General features: G+C 44.7%; 1 protein-coding gene across 1 annotated transcript; it reads left to right on the top strand.

Annotated features, from left to right (window-relative positions):
- NIT2 (nitrilase family member 2) lies at positions 1-20,591 on the top strand. Its single transcript, XM_090055746.1, has 10 exons — positions 1-128; positions 1,696-1,814; positions 7,000-7,120; positions 7,261-7,349; positions 8,975-9,068; positions 12,207-12,281; positions 13,017-13,095; positions 14,329-14,427; positions 17,760-17,815; positions 18,354-20,591. Exons 1-10 carry the CDS (start codon positions 71-73, stop codon positions 18,440-18,442), a joined length of 879 nt encoding a protein of 292 aa, XP_089911872.1. The 5' UTR covers positions 1-70; the 3' UTR covers positions 18,443-20,591.
- Positions 20,592-22,749: the final 2,158 nt, after the last annotated feature.

Genomic DNA, 22,749 nt, shown 5'->3' with positions numbered 1-22,749 from the left:
GCCCCGCCCGCCAGCGGCCTACAGCTCCCAGCAGCCCCGGGGCCGCCCGGTTTCCCGGGGCGCATTGTGCATGCGCCGCTTTGCCTCCTGCGCCGCTCGGATGTTGTTGACCCGCGGAGCTATGGCCAGTGAGTGACCTTAGCGGGGCGCGTTTTGGGGCTGCCGGGCGGTTCCCGCTTCAGCACTCCCCTGCTCCTGGAGTGTGCCTGGCTTCTTTTACACGCGCGCGCACACACGCACACACAATGCATGCACACAGACACTGTATACAGGCATACAGACACACACATAAGACTTCTCTGCCCTGCCAAGGCCACAATTCCCCGAAGGGAGAAGGAAGCAAGCCTAGGGCTGATTGGAAAGGGTGGGGCCTGCTCTCTTCCCCCAGCCCCAGGGCTTCCTCTTTGCTTGCCTGTGTGGGGAAGGGGAAATGGGTGTGCCAGGCTAACAACTGGCTGCTGCCAAAGACAGGGTGCAGAGCCTGCTGATCTGATCCAAGTGCCTCACCCCCACCCCGGCACTTGTCATGGCCTTCAAAGCCTTCAGCAGACACTCCTGTTCAGTTATTTGCGTGCCTGCAACATTTAGGATCTAAAACCGAACCTGGTTTGCTCAGTCCCTGCAGGTGGGTAACAGGGGAGCTTATTTCTGCTGGCATTTTCCTCTTATTTGTCCACACAACGTGTTTCCAAAAGCCCAATCTCAGAAGCATTCTGCTTTTGTAAACTACAAGGGTGCTTTGGAGCGTGCACAACATGGGCAAAGCAGTGGAGTGCCCCAAGGTTACTTGCACTCGGCTCCTCTGAAAGGTGCTGGCAGATCTGGAGGCTGGGGTCTTCTAATAAGCCTTTAAATGCGTCTTCTGAAGAAGTCTCAAAACACACTAAATGCAGAGACATGTTGCAAGAAAGTTGCTGTAAGCCCCTACCTCTCTGCTTGTACCATCTAAAGGGAGCAACACATTTAAATATCTCTTATTTATGAAGCCTCCTAAATCTCCACAAAGTGGCTAAGGGCTCTTAACAAGTTAAGAATCTGAGGCATAGAAAAAAAGAGAGAGAGAGTCAGCTGTGGCAGTCTAAAGTCAGGTAGGAGGCAGGGCAAGTTGGCAAAGTAGGCTGTCGCCTATGAAGCCGTTGCCTCTCTGAACCAGTCAGTCACTGAGGTGCCCCACTGCTTTCCTTTCTGTGGCACAGAAAACTTAAGTCACTCGTGGTTTGGTTTTTAAACCCCATGTCAAGGTATTCATGTTCAATATTGTATGTGCTCGGTATATGTATCCAAAAATTTAAAGTCTGGCTTTCTTTCAGTGGCTAATTTCTCCAATGTAGTATTTTTCTCTGAATTTCCAGAGGAAAAAAGGGAGTTCTGGAAAAATCACAGACTCCCACTATTGCTAAATGAGTTGTCTGACTGACTTCATGCCTGTTTACAATTGCAGTGAGAAGCTGTTTACTTGGTTGCCCCTGTAAACAGCAACGTAGTCAGGATTTACCCCTTAGCCCTTATTTGCTTGGCTGCTGAAATGCTGACAAAAGGTGGAAGATGGTTTTTCCCCGTCTGGTCCTGATCACGTCCTCTTTTCTGGGACTAGTTTTTGGCTCCCTCTCTGCCCAGGGCATCCAATCCATTTAGTATAACTGGGGCATGTTTTACTAGGGTTGCTTTGGCTCATTTCATCTTCTCTGTCATTAGACTTCCGTCTGGCACTAATTCAGCTGAAAGTACAGTCCATCAAATCAGAAAACCTGCAACGTGCCTGTGGGCTAGTAAGAGAAGCAACAGCCAAAGGTGCTAAAGTCGTGGTTCTGCCTGTGAGTATTGACCTGATCTCCTCAAACTATTATTCCCCTCTTTCCTATGTCATTTTATACTATGCATTTCTGTACTGTGTGTTTCTGTCTTCTGTCTGGTACATAAGGTGCCCTCAACAGGCTCTGAAAGAAACTAAATCATAGTGTCCCATAACAGATCTTAACAATGCATGAAAGAATCTGTCATGCAGCTAGAATTGGTTAGAGCTGGTAAGTTGTCTTTATGTGACAGTAGTTTCCAAGCTAAGTTGTGTTCATTTGTACTCAAGGTAACTCCATTAACTTGAATGGCCTCATTGTAGATTTGTAATAGTTTAGCTGGATCATGAACAACACATGCCTCTGGCAGCTGCGGGGGCATGGTGGTGGCAGGAGCATGGCAGCAGTAAGCAGGGAGCTCCCGCAGACGCTGCCGGCACTGTGGGTGGCAGTGGGGATGAGGGGGGTGGTAAGTGCTGACCAGGGGTCGGTGACCACCTGCAGACGCTGCCGGCAGCAGTGGCCAGTGGGGATCGCTGACCGCCTACAGACACCACAGGTGGTGTCAGCAGCGGGGGCTGGGGGGTGGCAAGTGACACCTTTTTGTAGGGGGCGCACCACCACGCTTGGGGTGCAATGTGCCCATGTGCATCCCCTACGCATTGCCCCTGAACTGGATGCCTGGGACTTTTCTTACCAGTATGGAAACCTTATGTGACAGAAAAAGAGATGGTTTTCCAATCACCAGAATGTTTATATGTCCCTTGGAGAACACAGATGTCTTTGCCATTTTTTTTTGGCCTTCTCACCAAATATGTATGCAGAGTGAAGAAGTCAGACAGAAAGGATCCAGATCTTTCAAGTGACTTGTTTGTCTCTGAGTTTTCTGGCCCTCATATTCATGTTAAAATGTGTCTTTAAAACCCTGAGATCTGGGTTTAAGAGAGAAAATATCCACCTAAAAAGAGGTGGTAACACTAGCACCCAACTATTAAAATGTGTTTTGATTCAAAAACTCCCCTTCCTGTGACTGAACACTTCTCCTTTCTGATCACTATGTTAGAGATGTGGGTGGGGCACCTACCGTATTTTTTGGACCATAAGACGCACTTTTTTCTCCCCAGAAGTGGGGGGAAAACGAGGGTGCATCTTATGGTCTGAAGGTGTGTGTCCCGGGGAGACGGGGCGGAGCTTGCCCGCGGAGGCGGCGGAGCCCGAGCGGGACATCTGCTGCTTGTTTAGACCGGAAGCCGGCGCCCGTGCCGGTGGCCGGGAGCCGGCAATAAAAATGGCCAGCCGGAACAGACGGGGCAGGAGTCCGAAGGAGGGACTCGCTGCTGCGGAGACTGAGGCTCCAGGAGGGGTGCGTCTTATGGTCCGGTGCGTCTTATGGTCCGAAAAATACGGTATATACATGCCAGATGTCTGCTTCGTTGTGTGCTAATTAGCATGTGTCAGAGCACACTCGGTCAAGTCTGCTAGACAGTGTGAATTAGCATGCTCCAGCACCCCCTGCATTATGTGTATTCATCATCCCTGTGGTTCAAAATGGCAGCAGGGGTGCTTTAACTAAAGCTTGAATGAGCTTTATTAAAGCACCCCCACTGCCATTTTGAAGCACAGGATGCTGAATACATGTGATGCTGCAGGAGCTTTAATTAGAGTGGCTCTTAGAGCTGCTCTAATTAAAGCACCCTCCTCTCCTCCATCCCAGAGCACGTGTAAAGACACCCATGATTTTCATTAAAACCTTAAATGGCTTCTGATCTGCTTTCTGATTTGCATTCTGTTGTTATTTACATAGATGCATGCACTAACAAAGGTGACTTTCAGTGATTCGATAAGCTTTACATGTTCCCAGGGCTAGTCATTAATCCTCTGCTGTGCAATCCTTGACCCATGAAGGCAAAGTTCTTGTCAGAGAGGACTCTAGATCTGAATTTTTAAGAGGCGAAAATTTTTCCCTTCTCCTGTTGGTTAACCAGTATTAGGTAAACTTTCCTGCTCTGTTGTACCAATGTACCTCTGGCATAAGAAATCTGACCTTTGATTACCCTGCCCTGGGCCGCCTACTTTGCCATTACCAATTGTTTGCTAGTTATACATACAAAGGCTAAAACCACCAGACTTTTTTTCATCACAATGCAGGGGTTAGCAAGCATGAACTCTACATGGTTCACCCTCTCTCAAGTTATTTTGTGCTTATATGTAATATTTTGCCAGACAATCTTAAAGCATGAAATGAACATCCCTGATGTAAACTTGTAGCACCGCTGGGAAGTAGGCAGAAATTAACATCATCTTCTCAAGTCTTTTCTTAAAAAAAAAAAAAAAAAAATTAGATGGGGTGCCTACTGCACAGGGAGCTGAAGAGACTTGCTCAAGATTACCTAAAGCCTGTGGCAGAACTTGGCAAGGAAACACAGTCTGACTCCCAGTCCTGAGCTTATGCTACAGGCCCATATTTCATCACTCCAGCCCCCTCTAATACCTGATAGTGCTGCACTGGGCTATACGCCACCTGGCATAAATGCTGAGCTGCAGTGGGGAGAGGGGAAGAATTTTTCCTGTTACACATTTACTACTGGATTTGTCAGTTTTTCCTTTAGTCCTGCACACAGAAACAGCATGGATAAAACCAGTATTTAAAAATTGACATTAAGAAACTTAAATCCAATTATTAGAGTTAAATCACTGTCCCCCAGCCTAAAAATGTATGAAATTTAACTGTCTTTTAAAAAATAGTTTTGACCTTAGAGAACAGTTCCAAGGTCTGTCTTTTTTGCTTCAGGAAATGCTGGCCTGAATGGTCACAGTAATTCTGATGCAGCTTGCAGGCCATTGTATTTGGTCACAGCAGTAACAAATCACACAAGCATATGTGCCTCTGATGTCATGCTTTACATGTCTCTTGGGCACACTAGTTCTGGGGTATTTGGTTCATTGCTCTGGTGCTGAAGGTTGATGGTGCCACATTCTGTTGTCTTAGCTGCACTAGTTGTGTTGATGATATTTCAGGATTGAACATCTGACATGTTCTGAACGTCATGCTCTGAACATCAGCACAGAGGCGGAAAGGGATCTGGAGTCACTGTTGACTCTAGGTTGAATGTGAGCCGCCAATGCGAGGAAGCTGTCAGTAAGGCTAACCGCACCTTGTCATGCATCCACAGATGCATCACAGGCAGGTCCAGGGAGGTGATTCTCCCCTTCCATGCGACACCAGTCAGGCCACAGTTGGGGTACTGCGTCCAGTTCTGGGTGCTGCACTTCAAGAGAGATGCGGCTAGCATTGAGAGGGTCCCACTCACATGATCGGGGGCAGCAGTACAGGCCATATGAGATGAGACTAGAGGGCCTGAACCTATTCAGCTTCCACAAGAGAAGGCTGAAGTGATATCTGGTGGCCGTCTACAAATTCACTGGGGGGGATCAGCAAGGAACAGGAGATGCCCTGTTCCCCTGGGCACCACCCAGGGTAACTAGGAATAATGGCCACAAGTTGATAGAGAACAGGTTCAGACTAGACATCAGGAGGCATTACTTTACCGTTAGGGCGGCTAGGACCTGGAACCAACTTCCAAAGGAAGTGGTGCTCGCTCCTACTTTGGGGGTCTTTAAGAGGAGGCTGGATAAACATCTCACTGGAGTCATATGACCCCAGCATAAATTCCTGCCCAAGGCAGGGGGTCAGAATTGATGATCTGTTTAGGTCCCTTCCAGCCCTAGCTACTATGATACTCTGACATCCAAGGAGATATCGGTGGGATAAGACTGAACAGTAGTTTGAGTCCTGGAGCACATAAAGCTAAAAGGGACCCCTTTGATCATCAATTTCTTTCTTTCCCGAGTAGGAGCAGGGCATGGACTGATGTTTGTACTAGAGACCGAGGACATGAGAATTGTGTGCATAAAGCATTTAACAGATTGTTTCAGGAGGCCTTGAAGAAGGAGAAATACTTTAGAAAATAATTTGGATTGAAAAAAAACTACTTTTTGAATGTGGACTGTGCACAAAAGCAAAAACCCCACTGGTCCTGCTAAGACCCACACAGCTTAGAACTTTGCAAACCAGCCACTTGGGACTAGATGGCTGGGAACCCTTGTGAAATGCACAGATACATTAACTCTAGACTGTTGGATCTTATTTCAACTAGATTGGCAAGTGAGCAAAGCTTGTTACCATCAGTTTGGGCTGCATGAAATGGGCTGGTGGTGACTGATTCAGTTTCCATTGGAGATTAATTCCCATTGAACCACCATCAGTACTGGCACTGATTATGTTCCTTGTGTTAAGCTTGGAGGTCACTTACTTAGGCTGGGGACAGAAATTACACATAAACTGGTATAAGTGATCATAAACTGGTTCAAGAATATAACACAACAGAAGTTCAGTGCACAGAAATTGCTTTCAAAAAGGTCAAAACCAGCTTGAAATAAACCTGGATAGATGTAGTATCGGATTTAATTGATTTAAGTTAGATTGGTTTATTGAAATCCTGTCCCAGATCTCCAGATTCAAGTTAACTCACAGTCCCCCAACATCCCAGGATGCTTAGCACCTCCCCTGCAAACCCCCTCTTGTAGGTTGGGCAGGCTAACCTTGGCCCAAGTTGTCTACTCCAACCAAGCAGAGAGGCATGCAGTAGTGCCCCCTAGCTTCTGGCCTGGGCTGCTGCAGGCAGTTAGCTGCATTCCTGGAATCAGAAGTAAGTGTCTGTTCACTTGCTTATCAGTTCAATCTGGGCATTTTAGGCTAACCTGCAAAGATTGAATCAGTTCAGCCTCAGGCTTTTTGTCTGTCTGTATTTAGCCTTAATGGGCATTCATAATTCTACATGCTGAGGACTGTTTAAAAAAAAACCAACAAAAAACCTAAGTAAATAGCAGAACTGACCTAAGCAGAGTGTGGGGCCCAGGGTGAATCAGCCCACGTGGGATCCCACCCCCTCTCTGATCCTGGACCTGGAGGCCCGGGGCGCTGGGGTGGTGGTAGCGAGCAGCTAGGCGCAGAGCTTCCGCTTCACCCAGCTCTGCACCACTGCTGCTTCGCCCCACTCTGTGGGGCCCACCCCAAAGTGTGGGGCCTGAAGTGGTCACCCTGAATCACCCCCCCTCCCCCCTGGTAAATAGTTTCAGTGGCCCTATCTAGGCATTTAGTGGAGCTTTCAAATTCTAATTTTGTTTCTTTATTTCCCTATCATAGGAATGTTTCAATTCTCCATATAGTGTTAAATGTTTTCGTGAATATGCGGAAGAAATTCCTGGGGAATCCACACAAAAGCTTTCAGAAGTTGCAAAGGAGTGTGGCATCTTTCTCGTTGGAGGTAGCTTGTTCTTAATGTCTATCTTGCTCAAATGCAACCCTCTGGGAGTGGCACAGGCAAGAGTGGCTCTCTTCTTTTGTGCAGCTGGATTAGCATTTCGTATGTTAGAGTTGGAAATCTGTGTTCTGTTCTTATTCAAGGATCCATTCCAGAACAGGCCTGTGGGAAGTTTTATAACACATGCACTGTGTTTGGACCTGACGGTGCAATGGTGGCAAAGCACAGAAAGGTGAGAAAAAAACAGTTTGTCAGCAGGTTTTTTGGGTTGATGTGGCTGATATTTAGCTGTGTTCTGCAAAAGCGATTATGTGGTTTCTTTAATAAGAAGCAAATAAATTAGGTCATGTCCAAAAAGAACAGTAGCAATGAGAAATATTGTGCAACTGGTGGAGTATTTTTCCACTGAAAACCTTAGCATGCTTTACAAAGATGAGTAAATATACTTATTTTCTACATGAGGAAAGGAAGGTTCAGGGAGGTGAGTTGATTTTTCCCAATGGGTTATTGCAGAAAGTGGCAGAACACTTAAAATCACCAAAATCAAGTATTGGCTCCACTACAGTCAGTTGGACTCTAGTCGACCCTGAAGTTCCATGTGAGTTCACTGGGACCAGGATTTTCATCTCAAGTCCTCTGCTCCAGCCACTAAACAATGCTGTTGCAGTTTGCAGATCCATTTGGGGGTTAATTTGACCTTTCTAGCTTTCACAGATGCTTGATAGTGATGGACTTATTCAGTGCTTAGCAACCAGTTGCACAGAATTTGTGGACAAATGCCATCTGCCAGGATCTTACAAGCTCTTTGCTGGAGCTGTCTGCAGTGGGTGATTGGCCATCACCTCATACTTGGCTATTGTTTCTACTCCCTCTGTATCTGGGACAGTGGCGAGTAATAATACTGTTCATTGCACATGGACACCTTTGCTTATGTGAGAGTAGAGGGATTTGTTGTAGGATCACTGAGAAAACAGAAAAAAACAGGGTGCACAATCACTGCCAAACTGAACAAAGTAGGAATGAATTAGGTAGTAGTCACCAAGGTCTAGTGTTCAGCCAGTCACCTTTCCTCATCCTAACCCTTTGTCTTTGCTGTGCTTGTTATATTGATGACATCTCTAAAATGATTTGGACTTCCACATCTTCTTGGCATCTGAGATTTGAGATTGTTGAAACTGTGCGATGTTGGGAATTTACTCGTCTGGGGAAGTTTTGCAGGTTTATAGCTCAGGTGATGCAGCACCCAAAAGACAGTTATTTTCTAAACTAGGACTCAAGGTTTATTTATGTCAAAGTTTTATGTTAATAAGTGTTTTTAATATATACCTACTCCTTTAAAAAGCTGTTCTCCTATTTAGTACAGTGAATGAATTAAATAATATCATCTTGCTATTTCTGAATAAATATTGTTGAAGAAAGCAGAGAAAGCCACTTACAAGTATTTATTAATAATTACTTTCATCTTTAGATTTTTTTTTACATTGTTTCTATTATTAAATAATATCAAACTTGATATATGGATAACTAGGTGCCCATTGATTCAATTCTAGGTGTTTACCGGTGTTTACCAGTGCACAAGCCTTTACTCAAATACCTGGGAAGACATATATTCATCTAAGATAGGATCTTATTTTTGACAAATGTCACCATAGTCCCAAAGCGCTAATTAAATCTTATATTGTAGACTAGGAATTCTGACAAAGCTTTGGTCTATGATAAAAAAGTTGGCTATAGGGTTCATATGTTTAACACAGGATCACATCTGTAAGTATTCTTTTGGGTTGTAGGGAGACATCATTAATAGTGCTATGCTGAATAATTTAGAAGGCATGCCCTGGGTTTGTTTTCTTTAAACAGATTCATTTATTTGACATTAATATACCTGAGAAAATCCGATTCCAGGAGTCTGAAATTCTGAGCCCTGGGGACAGTTTCTCTATTTTTGATACTCGTAAGTATAAGAGAATGAATGCTCTTTCTAATCAGCACTAATAAAATAGCAACTACACACTATTGAAATTGGGTTTTTGGTTCACTTCAGACCATTTTTAGCTTATGCCATGCTGGTGTTTGGAGGCAGTTGACCAACAAAGAAGCAGGGCAAAATGATTCAAACACATCTGAATTCCAGACTACAGTGGGAAGAGTGATGAAGAGTTAGCTAACTTTCCTCCTTCTCTGATGCAGAGAATTGCAAAGGCTGAGTATTCTCTGAGCATTGTGAAGGAATTAATAAATTCGGTTACATGACCTTGACACACATTGGCTTGGAATATAATAAACTGAGTGCTCAGCTGGACCTTCCAAACTGTTTCTTATGAGAACAACAGAAATGGAGACAAAGTTTTAAGCATAGCTCCACATGTCCTCTCCCAATGCATCTTATGTTAGAATGGGGGACTCTTACTATAGAGTGGAGCAAAATTACGTGACCTCATGGGCTGAGCTTTCCTTAGATTCTCAAGTACTGGACTGTGGTCCTCTGTTTTGAATCGTTCTAAGTGTTACTACAGCACAGTAGAGTGTGGAAAGTTTCATTTCCCTTCTGTTTTCAGTGACAAACTGATCAGCCTGGATCCTGGTTTTCTCTGATTAAAAAAAACAACCCTCAAAATCTTATATAAAAATTACAAATTCTCTGATTAAAACTCCCAAATCTGAAAAAGCCAGCGGGCCAAGGCACGTAAGGGAGCCCAGCCCTGATACAATCTGTGGGCAAGGCAGGGGCCCCCAAGGGGACACTTGCCTGCCTGTGCACAAATGCCAGGAGCTTGGGGAATAAGCAGGAGGAGCTCGTCCTCCTGCTCAGTGCAAATAATTATGACGTCATTGGGATAACGGAGACCTGGTGGGACTCCACCCATGACTGGACCACGGGTATAGATGGCTATAACCTGTACAGGAGGGATCATGTAAGCAAAAGGGGCTGGGGTGTAGCTCTCTATGTTAAGAAAAGCTATGCGTCCCTGCAAGCTGATGCTGGCAACCAGGATGGATGACTGGAGACCCTCTGGGTTAAAATCCATGGGGAACACGGCACAGGACACAACAGTGGGAGTCTACTACAGACCCAAAGTCAAGAGCTTGACCAGGAGTTCGTCCGGGAGCTGGCTGAGGCCACATGCTCTAGGACCATGGGTGACTTCAATTACCCGGACATCTCGTGGGAGGATCACTCAGCAAAATCCGAGCGGTCACAAAGCTTTCTCTCGTGCGTGGATGACCTCTACCTGACTCAAGAAGTCTATGGGCCAATGAGAGAGAAAGCGCTGCTTGACCTGGTACTGGCTACTGGGGATGACCTAATCGGCAACCTAGTGATTGATGGGAAGCTGGGTGACAGCAACCACGAGCTGATCACCTTCACCATCCGCCGTAAAGCTGGCTCCACAATTCAAAAAGGATGTGGAGAAGCTTGAGAGAGTCCAGAGAAGAGCCACGTGCATGATCAGAGGTCAGGACAACAGACCTTATGGGACACTTTAGCCTGAAAAAGTGCAGGCTCAGGGGTGACCTGATGGCCACCTATAAGTTTATCAGGGGTGACCACCAGGATCTGGGGGAACATTTGTTCACCAGAGTGCCCCAAGGGATGATGAGGTTGAACGGTCATAAACTCCTGCAAGACCATTTCAGGCTGGACATAAGGAAGAATTTCTTTACTATCCGAGCCCCCTAGGTCTGGAACAGCCTGCCAGTCAGAGGTGGTTCAAGCACCTACATTGAACACCTTCAAGAGCAAATTTCATAGATTTCATAGACATTAGGGCTGGAAGGGACCTTGGGAGATCATCGAGTCCAGCCCCCTGCCCAAAGGGCAGGAAGTCAGCTGGGGTCATAGGATCCCAGCAAGATAAGCATCCAATTTACTCTTGAAGGTGTTCAATGTAGGTGCTTGAACCACCTCCGCTGGCAGACTGTTCCAGACCTTGGGGGCTCAGACAGTAAAGAAATTCTTCCTTATGTCCAGCCTGAAACGGTCTTGCAGGAGTTTGTGACCGTTCGACCTCGTCATCCCTTGGGGCGCTCTGGTGAACAGACGTTCCCCCAGATCCTGGTGGTCACCCCTGATAAACTTATGGTGGCCGTCAGATCACCCCTGAGCCTGCGCTTTTCCAGGCTAAAGAGTCCCATGGCTCTCAGCCTGTCATCGTAAGATCTGTTTTCCTGACCTCTGATCATGCGCGTGGCTCTCCTCTGGACTCTAAATTGGATGCTTATCTTGCTGGGATCCTATGACCCCAGCTGACTTCTTGCCCTTTGGGCGGGGGGCTGGACTCGATCTTCCAAGGTCCCTTCCAGCCGTAATGTCTATGAAATATATATCGGGGTGGGCAAAATGTGGCTCGTGGGCTGGATGCAGTCAGCCAGGCCATTCTATCTGGCACATGGGGGCCCCTAAAAATTTTAGAAAATTAATATTTATCTGTCCCTGGCTGCCATTCATCTGGCCCTTGATGGCTTGCCAAAACTCAGTAAGTGGCCCTCCACCCAAAATAATTGCCCACCCCTAATGTATATGTACATGGTGCCCCTTGCCTGACTGCTCTTCTCCCACTCCCCCCAGCCCCTTGCAGGCTGGAACTCTGCCAGTCTGCAGAGCACTCTTTGCAAAAGTGCAGAAATCTTTGTGTTTCTCTGTCAAAAGGAAAATTATGTGTTGTTGTTTTTTTTCCTTTTGTCCATGGGAAACGGAAAACCCAGATTCCTGCTGATCAATAATTCTTGAGGAGATTTGTATTAAACCAAACAAGGACATAACAAGACAAGTTTTTGCAGATATAGCTGTTTGATAAGGCAGAACAGACAAGGGCTTCCTTCTTTCCTCTAATGCTGTAGCCACATTTGGATCTTAAAAAAAGAAAAATCTCAGATTGGTATTTTTTCTTGGGCAGTGCTTGCTGAAATTTTCTGCAGTTACAGGGATTACAAGTAAGAAAATATAGAATCATAGAAATATATGTTGAAAGTCAATTCTTGTTTCTTATCGTGCAAGGCAGTGTAGCAGAGCTTCCAGGATTGCTAAAGAAGCCTTCCTATGTTCTGCATGACAGTGGCCACTGACTGGTGTCTTTTGTTTTGAGTACAGCATACTGCAAAGTGGGACTGGGGATCTGCTATGACATCCGGTTTGCTGAGCTTGCTCAGATCTACTGCCAGAGAGGTGAGGATGTATTGCTATGTCTAGACTATGTACAACTGAGACTTGCCCGTACTTGAAGTATCAGCCATTCAGAGAAGGCTGCTTCAGAAGAGGTGCAGCCTACTGATCAGTCTGCAGCTGCACCAGGAGCAGAGTACATGAGCTTCTGGTCCAAAACATTGTGTCAGCCTGGGTGGTTAAAGGAGTAGTTCCTTCTCTTGAGATAATAATGTGTGCTGGTCCTACATACACCTCCCCCATGTTAGAAACATGCATGTACCTGTACAGGTAAGCTAAACCATGAACGTAGATCCTGGACTTTTCTTCCTGTAGATGGTTATTTATCAGTAAGATCAAAGTTCTGTATATTTTAACCAGTTATGGATCCTGAAGTCTTGACAAATTCGTTACAAGGCAGAGAAATTTCTTAAGTCTCTGCTACAAATTTTGTTAAGCACAGGCCAGTCCTTGCTTTCCACGAACGAACCTAGCATGGAATATCATTGATGGAGTGTCCCAGCCCACAGTTATTGCATGACTGACTGGGGTCTAACATCTAAGCCCATGCACCAGTTTTGTGTCAGTCCTCATGTTCAAGTGATTTTTGCTGGCTGACTCTTGAAACCATGTGAGTCAAGAAGAGGTACAATCACCCTGAATAACCACACATTTCAAGTGCCCCTCTTGGCTAAGGTATCCGTGCTTCCACATGAAAGCAATGGAGTCATCTTATAAAACATGCATTTTTCCTTAAAGGTTGCCAGCTGTTAGTGTATCCTGGAGCTTTTAACCTGACAACGGGACCAGCTCACTGGGAGCTACTGCAAAGAGGAAGGTAAGAACTAAATAACCAAACCTCTCCTTAGGTGATTTCTTTCATAGAATCATAGAAGTAGGGTTGGAAGGGACCTTGTAGATCTTCACGCCCGACCCCCTGCCTGGGTGGGAGAAAAAGACTGGACTCAAATGAGTCCAGCCAGGTAGTCATCAAGCCTCTTCTTAAAGACCCCAGGGTAGGAGCCAGCACCACTTCCCTTGGAAGTTGGTTCCAGATCCTAGCTGCCCTGACTGTGAAGTAGTTCTTGCGGATGTCTAATCTAAATCTACTCTCTAGTAATTTGTGTCCATTGTTCTTTGTCATGCCAGGGGGCGCAAGGGGAAACAGTGTCTCCCCCAAACCCTTCTGGTCCCCCCTAGTGAGTTTATAGACAGTCACCAGGTCTCCCCTCAGCCTTCTCTTGTGAAGGCTGAACAGGTTTAGGTCCCGCAGTCTCTTATTGTAGGGTCTGCCCTGTTGTCCCCGGATCATGTGGGTGGCCCTCCTCTGGACCCTTTGAATGTTGTCCACATTCCTCCTGAAATGGGGCGCACAGAACTGGACACTTTAACTTTAAACTGATTCACTTTTGTTTAACTGTTGTTTAATAACTTATTGAACTCTGAGGCCATATGAATTAATTGTCTTAACTGCTCCCACTGGAGGTTACTTATCAATCCTGAAGCTTCCACAGTGCATCAGAAACAGGGCTCCATTCACTACTGAGGGGGAAAAACCCCCAGATGCTTTAATTGTGCTGTGAGGGATTCTTAGACTTTAGAAAGCACTTTTTATATGTAGCTGTCCCTGCGCTGTACTTAACAGGCATGGCATGTACAGAGAACAGGACTTGGTTTGGTTTTAAGAGCTGTTCAGACCATAAGCAGCTATTCCCACAGTTAGACTGTGAGGCAGCATTGGATAGGATTAGAGCCCTAGAGGGTCCTGCTACTGTTTGCTTGCTTTGAGATCCTTGAAGCGTTTGGGACTCCTGTGAGTCCTCACTTAAAGCCCATGTTTAAGTTGATTTTAATGAACACCTAAATACTTTAGGCCATTTCTGTGCCACTTGGCATAGATATTGATGGTTTTGACTGTTTAGCGTTCCTTAAGATGCTGAGCAGTGAAATGAAATATACAGGTTAGCTCTCTGGAATAACTTTTTCTGCTTCATATTTTGCTTGAATGCAGTTCATTTCGGGTGTAGGAAATTGCAGGCAATAACTTGTCCTTGTCATTCTTTGAACGCAGAGCTGTCGATAACCAACTCTATGTAGTAACTGCATCTCCTGCTAGGGATGCAGAAGCATCTTATGTTGCCTGGGGACACAGCACTGTTGTAAATCCATGGTGAGTGCATGGTGGTAACAAGATTAAGATCTCAAGCAGGTTTTGTCTAAAAATGTTAATTTGAGGATGAAATATAATCACCTAAGATTCCTTTAGCTAATAGTAAAGATACGAGGGGTGATCAAAAAGTTCTAAGACTTAGCTTTTATTTTAAAGAATAGTGTACAAACAACTTTTTTTATGAGCTGTGCCCTTCAAAGTAATCTCCTCCAGATAATATGCACTTGTCCCAACGTTCCTGCCACTTTTGGAAGCAATGCTGGAAGTCTTCAACTGTTGAGTTTTTTGAGTTCTGCTTTCACATTCTTATGGATGGTTGGAATGTCATCAAATCTCCTTCCTTTCAGCATTTTGATTTTTGGGAACAGAAAAAAATCACATGGGGCAAGGTCAGGTGAATACAGACGGTGTGGTATCACAGGAATATCTTTTTCAGCCAAAGATTCTTGAATGGAGACAGCAGTGTGTGGAGGAGCGTTGTCATGGTGCAGAAACCATTGACCATTTTCACACAGCTTGCAGTGGTTTCTTCTAACTTTATCACTCAGACATATCAAAACCTCTTTATAAAGGGCCTGATTGATCGTTTGACCACTTGGTACAAATTCCTGATGAACAATACCCCAAACATCAAGTCTTAGAACTTTTTGATCGAACTACGCATGTCTGCAGGAGACTCTCACCATTCATGGAGGATACGTTCCAGAGAGCCCCACAGATAGTGAAATCCAGGAATACTGACAGGGCTCCCCATCAGACCCCACAGCCCCCCCCCCCGCTCCTCTCCCCCAGTTGTTCACAGGGCTCCGCCACAGCGCCTAGGGAGCAGCCCCTTCCCCCTGCCGTGCCACACACACTCTGAGCGCTGCTGTGGCTGCCTCCAGGAGAGAAGATGCCACTGTCACCACACTCACTGTCTCCCTGCCTCCTGCTCTGCCCTCCCCTGCTCCATGCAGCGCCAGAGCCAGGAACTCAGTGCACCACCCCTACCCACCCTGAGTGCAGCTGTGCCGTTGGCGCGGTACACCGCAAATATTTGAATTCATGAATCCTGAGTTCCTAAATAGCGAAGGTTTCCTGTATTTTCCCATAATCTGTTTTTTCCAGTTAGTGACTATCAGGAAGTTCTACCAGTTTGCATGGTTTCCCTTGTGGGTTGTGTGGTTTTTCAATCAAAAGAGAGGAACAGAGGAACTGAAAACCTTGTTTTTTTGTGATGAGAAAAAAATGGCTGAGATTCAGGAGTAGATGTAGCACGTGGAATGATTAACCCTTCAGGCAAAAAGCTGAATGTCAGTTGACAGTACCTATTCAGGGAAACATCCAGTTACAAGTTCCTTAATCTAGTGTCTTGTAGAATTATCATGACATTTGAGGGGGGATAGGAAATGTGCTTTACTACTTTGGAGCCTGCGGTCATCCTCCCTCTCCCTCTTGACAAAGGAAATGTGTAATTCAGCTAACAGTAAACATGCAGCAAAGAAAAGAAAAAAAGACTCCTCTGTAGAAAAAATTAAGGACAGAGGGAAACAAACCTGTCCCTAATATTGCTGCAGTCTCTGGGACCAAAGAAAGCTGGTTTGGGCCCATGGTCAATACCCGTGTCAGATGCTTTTAGGTTAGGGAGAGAAATTGCATGTAAAAAGGTATCAGAGATCAGAAAGTGATTCAAATCTGTAACACAACAGAAGTTCAGTGCACATAAACTGCTTTCAAAATGGCCAAAACTTTAAGATAAACCTGGATGGATGTAGTGTCAGACTTAACTGAAAATTGGTTTTATTGAACTGAAATTGGTTTATTTAACTTCTGTCCCAGATCCCCTCCAGATTCAAGGTAACTCAGTCCAGCAGGATGCTCTGCATCTCCCCCACAAAGCTCTCCCCCGGCCGCCCTTACAGAGTGGGCAGGCTAGCCTTGACTCAAGCTTTCTCCAGCCAAGCAGGGAGGCATGCTCCAGTGCCTCCTTGGCTTCTGGTCTAGGCCACTGATTCTAGAAATGCAGCCACATGCCTACAAAAGAGTGCCTGTTCACTTGCTTATCAGTTCAATCTATGCAGTTTAGATTAACCTGAGAGGACTGAGTCTTGGCATTTTGACTGTTTGTACTTAGCTGTAGAGTTCTCCTCTAAATATCATTGGAACTTGAGGTGGCACTTAGATAAAAATCTTAAAAGCTCGTTGGATAAAACTCTACATCTGCTTTTTAAGGAACTCCACTTAATTTTATTTAATCCAGTCAACAGCAAAGGCAAAGACCCAGTAAAACATTACAGAATGGTTATGCTGCATACTTTTAACACACAAAGACAACTTTGTAAGGATAAAACAGTATATTCAAGTTGCTTAGCTTATTAAATCCCACAAAAGAAAGTTATTTACATGACACTTACTTGCATAATTGTACATTAAAAAAAAAATCAAACTAGGTGCTAGGTACAGGGTTAATCTCAAAACAGAGATGTCTTTGGGATTCTCCACTAGAGCCTCCTGAGAAATCTCTTTTCTGAGAAATCAGCAATACTTTGACCTTCTCATAATCAAACAGTAAGAATGACAGAGCAAGAATTTGTAGGATATAAGACAGATATGAAAGGTATTCTGACCTAAATAGAAGTAATATTCTCCTATAAGCCTAAGTAGCTTCAAAGAAATCAGGAAAAATATGCAACCAACAGACTTTCTAGGTAATAATTACTTTTTGTCTTCCAGTAATTAACTCGATTCATGTTACTTGTTAACTAGACAACTTTTAGTTCCCATGTTAAATTGAAACCTGTTTTTAATCTATCTGCCAGTGACTCCACCTTTTTTACATTAAAAGGTGGCAAAAATTAATGCCTATGGCTAGGGGCAGATGGTGAAAAAGTGTCTAGGATCAAGACTTTAATAAATCATCCTGACTAAAATATGCCACTTTGAGTACAGCTGCTATTTGCAGTAAACAAATCAGTAGAATCCAAGATGGGGGTAAAGACTTGGAAAATGGACAGGCCTTGGCACAAGCAGTTTATTGTTCCTGCTAGGCTAGGGGATAAGTCAGGCACTAAACTGATCTATAGAAGGAACAGGTCAATCTACGCCTGTGCATTAGATATTTATTTTTTCCTGTATAAAGTAAGGATGTTTATAAAGAGGCCAGTGCTTGGGCATTCTCCATGTCACCAGGGGACAGGATAAGGAGTAAGTCTTAAGTTGCAACAAGGGAAATTTTAGGTTAGCTAGTACCATGAAAACACTTGTCAACCCTGAGGGTAGTTAAGCCTGGCACAACAGAGTTTTTTCTGGGCATTGTCTTTCCATAAATCATAACATATGCTTCTTTTTTGCAGGGGGGAAGTTATAGCCAAAGCTGGCACTGAGGAAACAGTTATATATGCAGATATAGGTAAGGCTATAGCATTCCTTCCTCCTTTACTACCAAAAAAAAGGGAAGGCAGTCAGAGGTTAGAAAAGCCAACACCCTTTGTAAGCTTCTCACTTACACTTATCTATCTACAGGCATATGGGGGAGTCTGTTCTTTTCTAGAGTGTGAGGTTTCAGCCTGGTGACTGAAAGTTTCTGGATATTATGCAAGGAACCATGCAAGGCCCTTGCTGACCAGGCAGGGTTAAGGGGAAGCTCAGGCTTGGTTCAGCCCTTTGCTTCTCTGTCTAGACTCTCAGCAAAGTGCCACTTGTGAGGGTAGTGTTGGTGAGCTGGATGTTAGTGATCTGCAGAAATGAACAAGCCCAGATTTTTCCGTTCCTCTCCTGCATGAGCTTTGTTCACCCAACTCACACAATGCAAGTACACAAAGGTGTAGTCAAGCTTGACAAATCAAAACCATTGTTCCTCCCCGGTATAAAATAGCCTTCCCCACAGACTTTAGGTTTCCCAAGTACCATGGGTTCTGTATGTCTAACACCTGCTTAATCTTTCACAGACTTGAAGAAGCTTGCAGAAATCCGCCAGCAACTCCCCATTCTTGCCCAAAAACGCTCAGACCTCTACTGTGTTGAGGCAAAGAAATAGTGAGACTTTTAGCCTATGGATCTATTTGCCCAGCTTCTTTTGCAACAAGCTCTTGTCCTTTGCCTTAATCTTTATAAACAAGCCAGAAAATCAATAATTTTCACACAGCCATGAGGAACTTGTACTCAAATGTTATAATTACACAAAGCGAGCTTGAATGCGGACAGCTTGTTCACTGGCTCTTCTATCTCCTTCCCTACTTCAGCTATTTTGCAGTATGCTGACATCAGCAATAATTTTTGCCTGCTGCTTATGATCATTCAATTAACTGAGGGTAGGAATGTTACCATGACCCTCACCTGTCAGTCTGGAAGTGCCCTGAGGGTTTCAGTTTATTGAAGATCAAGGGTGCGAGCCATAAAAGGGTGTAGGCCAGGGCTAGATCAGGCCCCTGCCCATGTTTCTGTGGCCAGTTTCCCTGGAGACCCCAGGAACAGTGGTACAGTGACAGTGCAGGTCTAGGGTTTCCATAGAGACCAGCCCTAGCAGGGTATGGAGCTGCTCCAGGGCTTGGATCTTACAGTAGTGACAGTGTGGTCCAGAGCTGCGATCTGGCGCCTGCATGCCCTGGGCAGGGGTGTGCAGGCAGTGGATCACAGCTCTGCCGTGGCTCTTCTGCATCAGGAGCACATGTAAAAATGCCCTAGGATTCCCAGTTCACAGGTGCTGTGCTGGCTAAGGGAACCAACAGCCCTAAATTGGGCTCTGAAGCTCACCACAGAGGTAATGCCTTGAATTGCCAATATATGAGGGCTGACCCAAAACTCTGAGGAAAGGTGGCTTAAGCTGGCCCTTTCAGAGACCAGCATGCCTCCCTGCTATTCACAGTAATGTTCTTCAGGATCTGCAAACCTGAATTGTTGGGTGCTTCTGCCATGCATGGGAAGGCCATTTGCATTTGCTTCAGCTTTTTCCCTCCAAAGCTAACACAGTACCCACATCAAGCTACCTGCTCCGAAGGTAAGGGTACTCTGTGCTGTAACTTGGTGGTCAGCGGTCACTTCAGTGGTAGAAGACCATAGGCAGAGGCAGCAATTGAACTCTGTGATGTCTTAAGGGGAAAGTGCTCTGAGCCCTTATTTTTTGCCACTTCTTTAACTGCTGAAGCACCTTTGGAATGGAAAACCCACACCAAGAGTTACTGGACCCTGCAAACAAGGAGTTGCACCTGTCACCTCTCCCTATACAGAGATCCTTTAGCCTGCTGAGGACAAGAATTAGCAGCACTAAAAAAATAAAATCTGTGCTAGACTAAATGGAATACCTGCAACAACATTCTTCAGAACAGGGAATAACTTGGTATAAAGACATAACCAGATGTTGCATTGGTGAGTGAGTTCCCTGGAAGATGTAGGCCCTTGCCTCCAGGGAATTTTTAAAAGTCTAATAGCAACTTTAAATACCCAAACCTTATGTTAGAAATCACACATCAGTTTGTCACCCATTTCCTGGAATGAAATTACTTCTTTTCACTTACTGTAAGCTTCTCGCTTGCTCACCTCCTAGCACACAGGCAGATCTGTGTAATTTCTAATTATGATGCTGGTGTCCTCCTTGAAACACTTGAACGGCAGATATAGAAGTGTGAAACACCAGGGACCAAATTCTGCTGCATGCTACTAAAACATGTGAGCATAATTCTGTTGTCATCCGTAGAGACAGGTGTTGGCCCATTGTGTCAGAAAAACAGTGCAAGTTTTTTGTGAACAAGTGAAACTGAATGTTTCCTTTGGGTGCAGTTTTGGGTTTTGGCAGCAGATGGTGCAAGTGAAGTGGTGGAAGACTACTTTTTTTCACACAAGGCCTAGGCCTGACCTGGCATATAGACTTCCATTGATTTCTACCTTCAAGCCAATGCCTTCATCCATTTTTTCTGTAAAAAAATCATTTAATCCTGCCTCCTGCAGGCTTGAAGTGAAGAGGGGGAAAGAAGGATTGCTGCTGAGAAACCTCAGGAAAATGCCAGCCTTTGGGCAGTCAGCTTTCCAAAAGGAAAAAACAATGCTGCTTAGCAGTTGGAACACACTGAGCAGGTAGTCCTTAATGGAGATAAGAGAAACATCCCTGGCAGAGGAGGCCCCATCAACTGCATCAAGCATCCCAAATTCATACCATGGCTAAGATATTAAATAAATAAAATAAACAAAAATTAAGTTTGGCTTTTCTGCTCTGGAGCTGCACATACTTTTTTCAGGGTTGAAAGGGTTAAGGCAGAAAGCAAGGTCCCAGCCCCTTTAGAGAAGCCTCATACTAAGACCTACACAGTACCAAGCCCTCTGTCACCTAGCATTTACCTAGAAAGGTTTCAATAACCTGAGTCACCAAAGGGAGCAGAGGAAAGAAGCCACAATCATTATTATCTGCAATTGAACTCCCGTCTTTGGCTTCTGTTTTCATAGTCACCTACTTCTCCAGCTACTCCAGTCTTCTAGGGAGAACCTTTTCCTCAGGTGTTGATCTGCTGCCACCCTATCAGCCTTCTGGGGTCTGAGCTCTCCATGGCAGCCTCCCCCTGCTCCTGCGAAGATTAACTTCAAATTAAAGCCAACTGTTTACAGTCCCCCTACCTCTTCCTAGGTAACGGTTCCCCTTCATCACACCTTTCAACAGAGGTCAAGTTTGGCATCTTGTGCTCTCCTTAAAGATCCATATAAAAGGAGGTAAGAAACAAAACACAGACAGAGATGAAATGAAAATTTATTAGTTGAAAAAAAATTTTAAAAAAACCAATCGACTGTTTATGGCTTTAATAAATTTCCAAGAAGGCTCACGGCCAGCCACAGTAGCCTCAGTAGATTGGTGCCTATTGCAGCCAACAGCTAGCATAAAGCCAACCTAGCTAGGCCCAATTATAAAATACAATAGTTTTAAATTAGATTCAGTTTTCTAAAAAACATGTCTAACTAATATTTTTCCCCAGAATAGCTTTATATGCAACAAAAGTTTTAACCAGAATGTACTTGCCTTTGGAGGATTTAAAAAAAAAAAAAAAGTGGGATGCTGATGAATCGTCCAAATACTGGTTTTTAAAATAATAAACCAGCATTTACAATGAGGGATAAGCTGAGAAGAAAGTTTGCTTTGAGTAAAAGGCTGTTCTGTCCTGGAGCATCAAATGGAGAGAGATGACTCCACCTTGGCATAAGTCCCAAATGGACAAAGTTGATTAAATGACTCAAAAATCCACCCCAAATACCTCGTTACATCAGGTTCTGCTATAGCTTGAACTCACCTCCAAGGGAGGCCAAGAGGGTTTTGTGTTTGTCAAATTAGACCTTATCCCTAGGCTCCTTAGTAGTTAAAGCAGTTACTACCATTGACAGAAGGCAGGCACTTTAAGTAATTGCTCTTTCCATATGCACCAGCATTCTATAAATATAGAAAATCAATCAACAACAGAACATAAATATTTCCCAAAGTGCAACCCATATGAATACATTCTCTTGGAATAGCAAAGCAAGATGGACAGGGGGCAGGAACATTGGTATCAGCGCTGCTGGGAGGCCTAGTCTGAGCTGTTTACTGGTTCAACCGTTTCCAACACTCCCCAGTGTAGAACCCAGACCAACTGCTGACCAGTTACACCAGTCTTGAAGGCTAGTACCCGCTGCACTCATTCACCTTTGGAAGTCTGGATTTAAATCCTGCTGACTCAAGTCATAACTTCAAATTACCATTTGTGCACCTTGCAAACTTGGCATGCTGTAAGCATCTGACTGGGAACAAGAACTGCAGGGTTTTCTTCACAGGTTGAGGATGAAGGTATATGGCTGGTTAGTGAGGAATGTGCTTCTCACAGCACCAGGCCTAGGGCTAGTCTGTTGTACTAGCTCTACATTCTTTCACTAGGGGTTGCTTTTTTTTTTTTTTTTTTTTTAAATAGCAGCAATAATGTTAACTCCTTGCATTTCTCACATTCTCGTTGCATGGGTGTTTGTGAGCTCTTATGCAGCACTCCTGGCATAAAGACAATTCTTAGGAGCCAGGCTCTTTCCTACAGCAGGCTAACACCCACTCTGCCAGGGAGTGACTGCCACCTGTTCCAATTCCTCTTCTACACGTTGCTGTACTGCTTTCTCTCACCCCCTCACTCAGTGTTGGGCTGTTCATTCTAGGCTTGCACCTTGTCAGCATTTGGAAGATTAAGCAGGAGAAGGTAGAAAAGGAGCAGTGTACTCAAGTATTCATAATCAACTTCTAGATTCAGTGACCTCTAACGTCCACACACAACTGGAGGTCTATGACACTTCCACTGATGCCATTTGCAATCTTCTGCCAACACTTCATCTTACATATGTTGAGAGAGA

This window comes from Crocodylus siamensis, chromosome 1 (assembly GCF_052110815.1).
Source record: "Crocodylus siamensis isolate JL-2025a chromosome 1, ASM5211081v1, whole genome shotgun sequence".
Lineage (NCBI taxonomy): Eukaryota > Metazoa > Chordata > Crocodylia > Crocodylidae > Crocodylus > Crocodylus siamensis.
Note: the sequence above shows the minus strand (reverse complement) of the source record. Positions and strands in the feature narration are given on the sequence as shown.

Bases quoted from the DNA above. Each gene is read 5' to 3' on its own strand.
- NIT2 (XM_090055746.1), top strand. From the start codon at position 71: ATGCGCCGCTTTGCCTCCTGCGCCGCTCGGATGTTGTTGACCCGCGGA. The intron at 129-1,695 runs GTGAGTGACCTT...CTCTGTCATTAG, and splicing joins GACCCGCGGAGCTATGGCCA to ACTTCCGTCTGGCACTAATT. The intron at 17,816-18,353 runs GTAAGGCTATAG...AATCTTTCACAG, and splicing joins AGTTATATATGCAGATATAG to ACTTGAAGAAGCTTGCAGAA.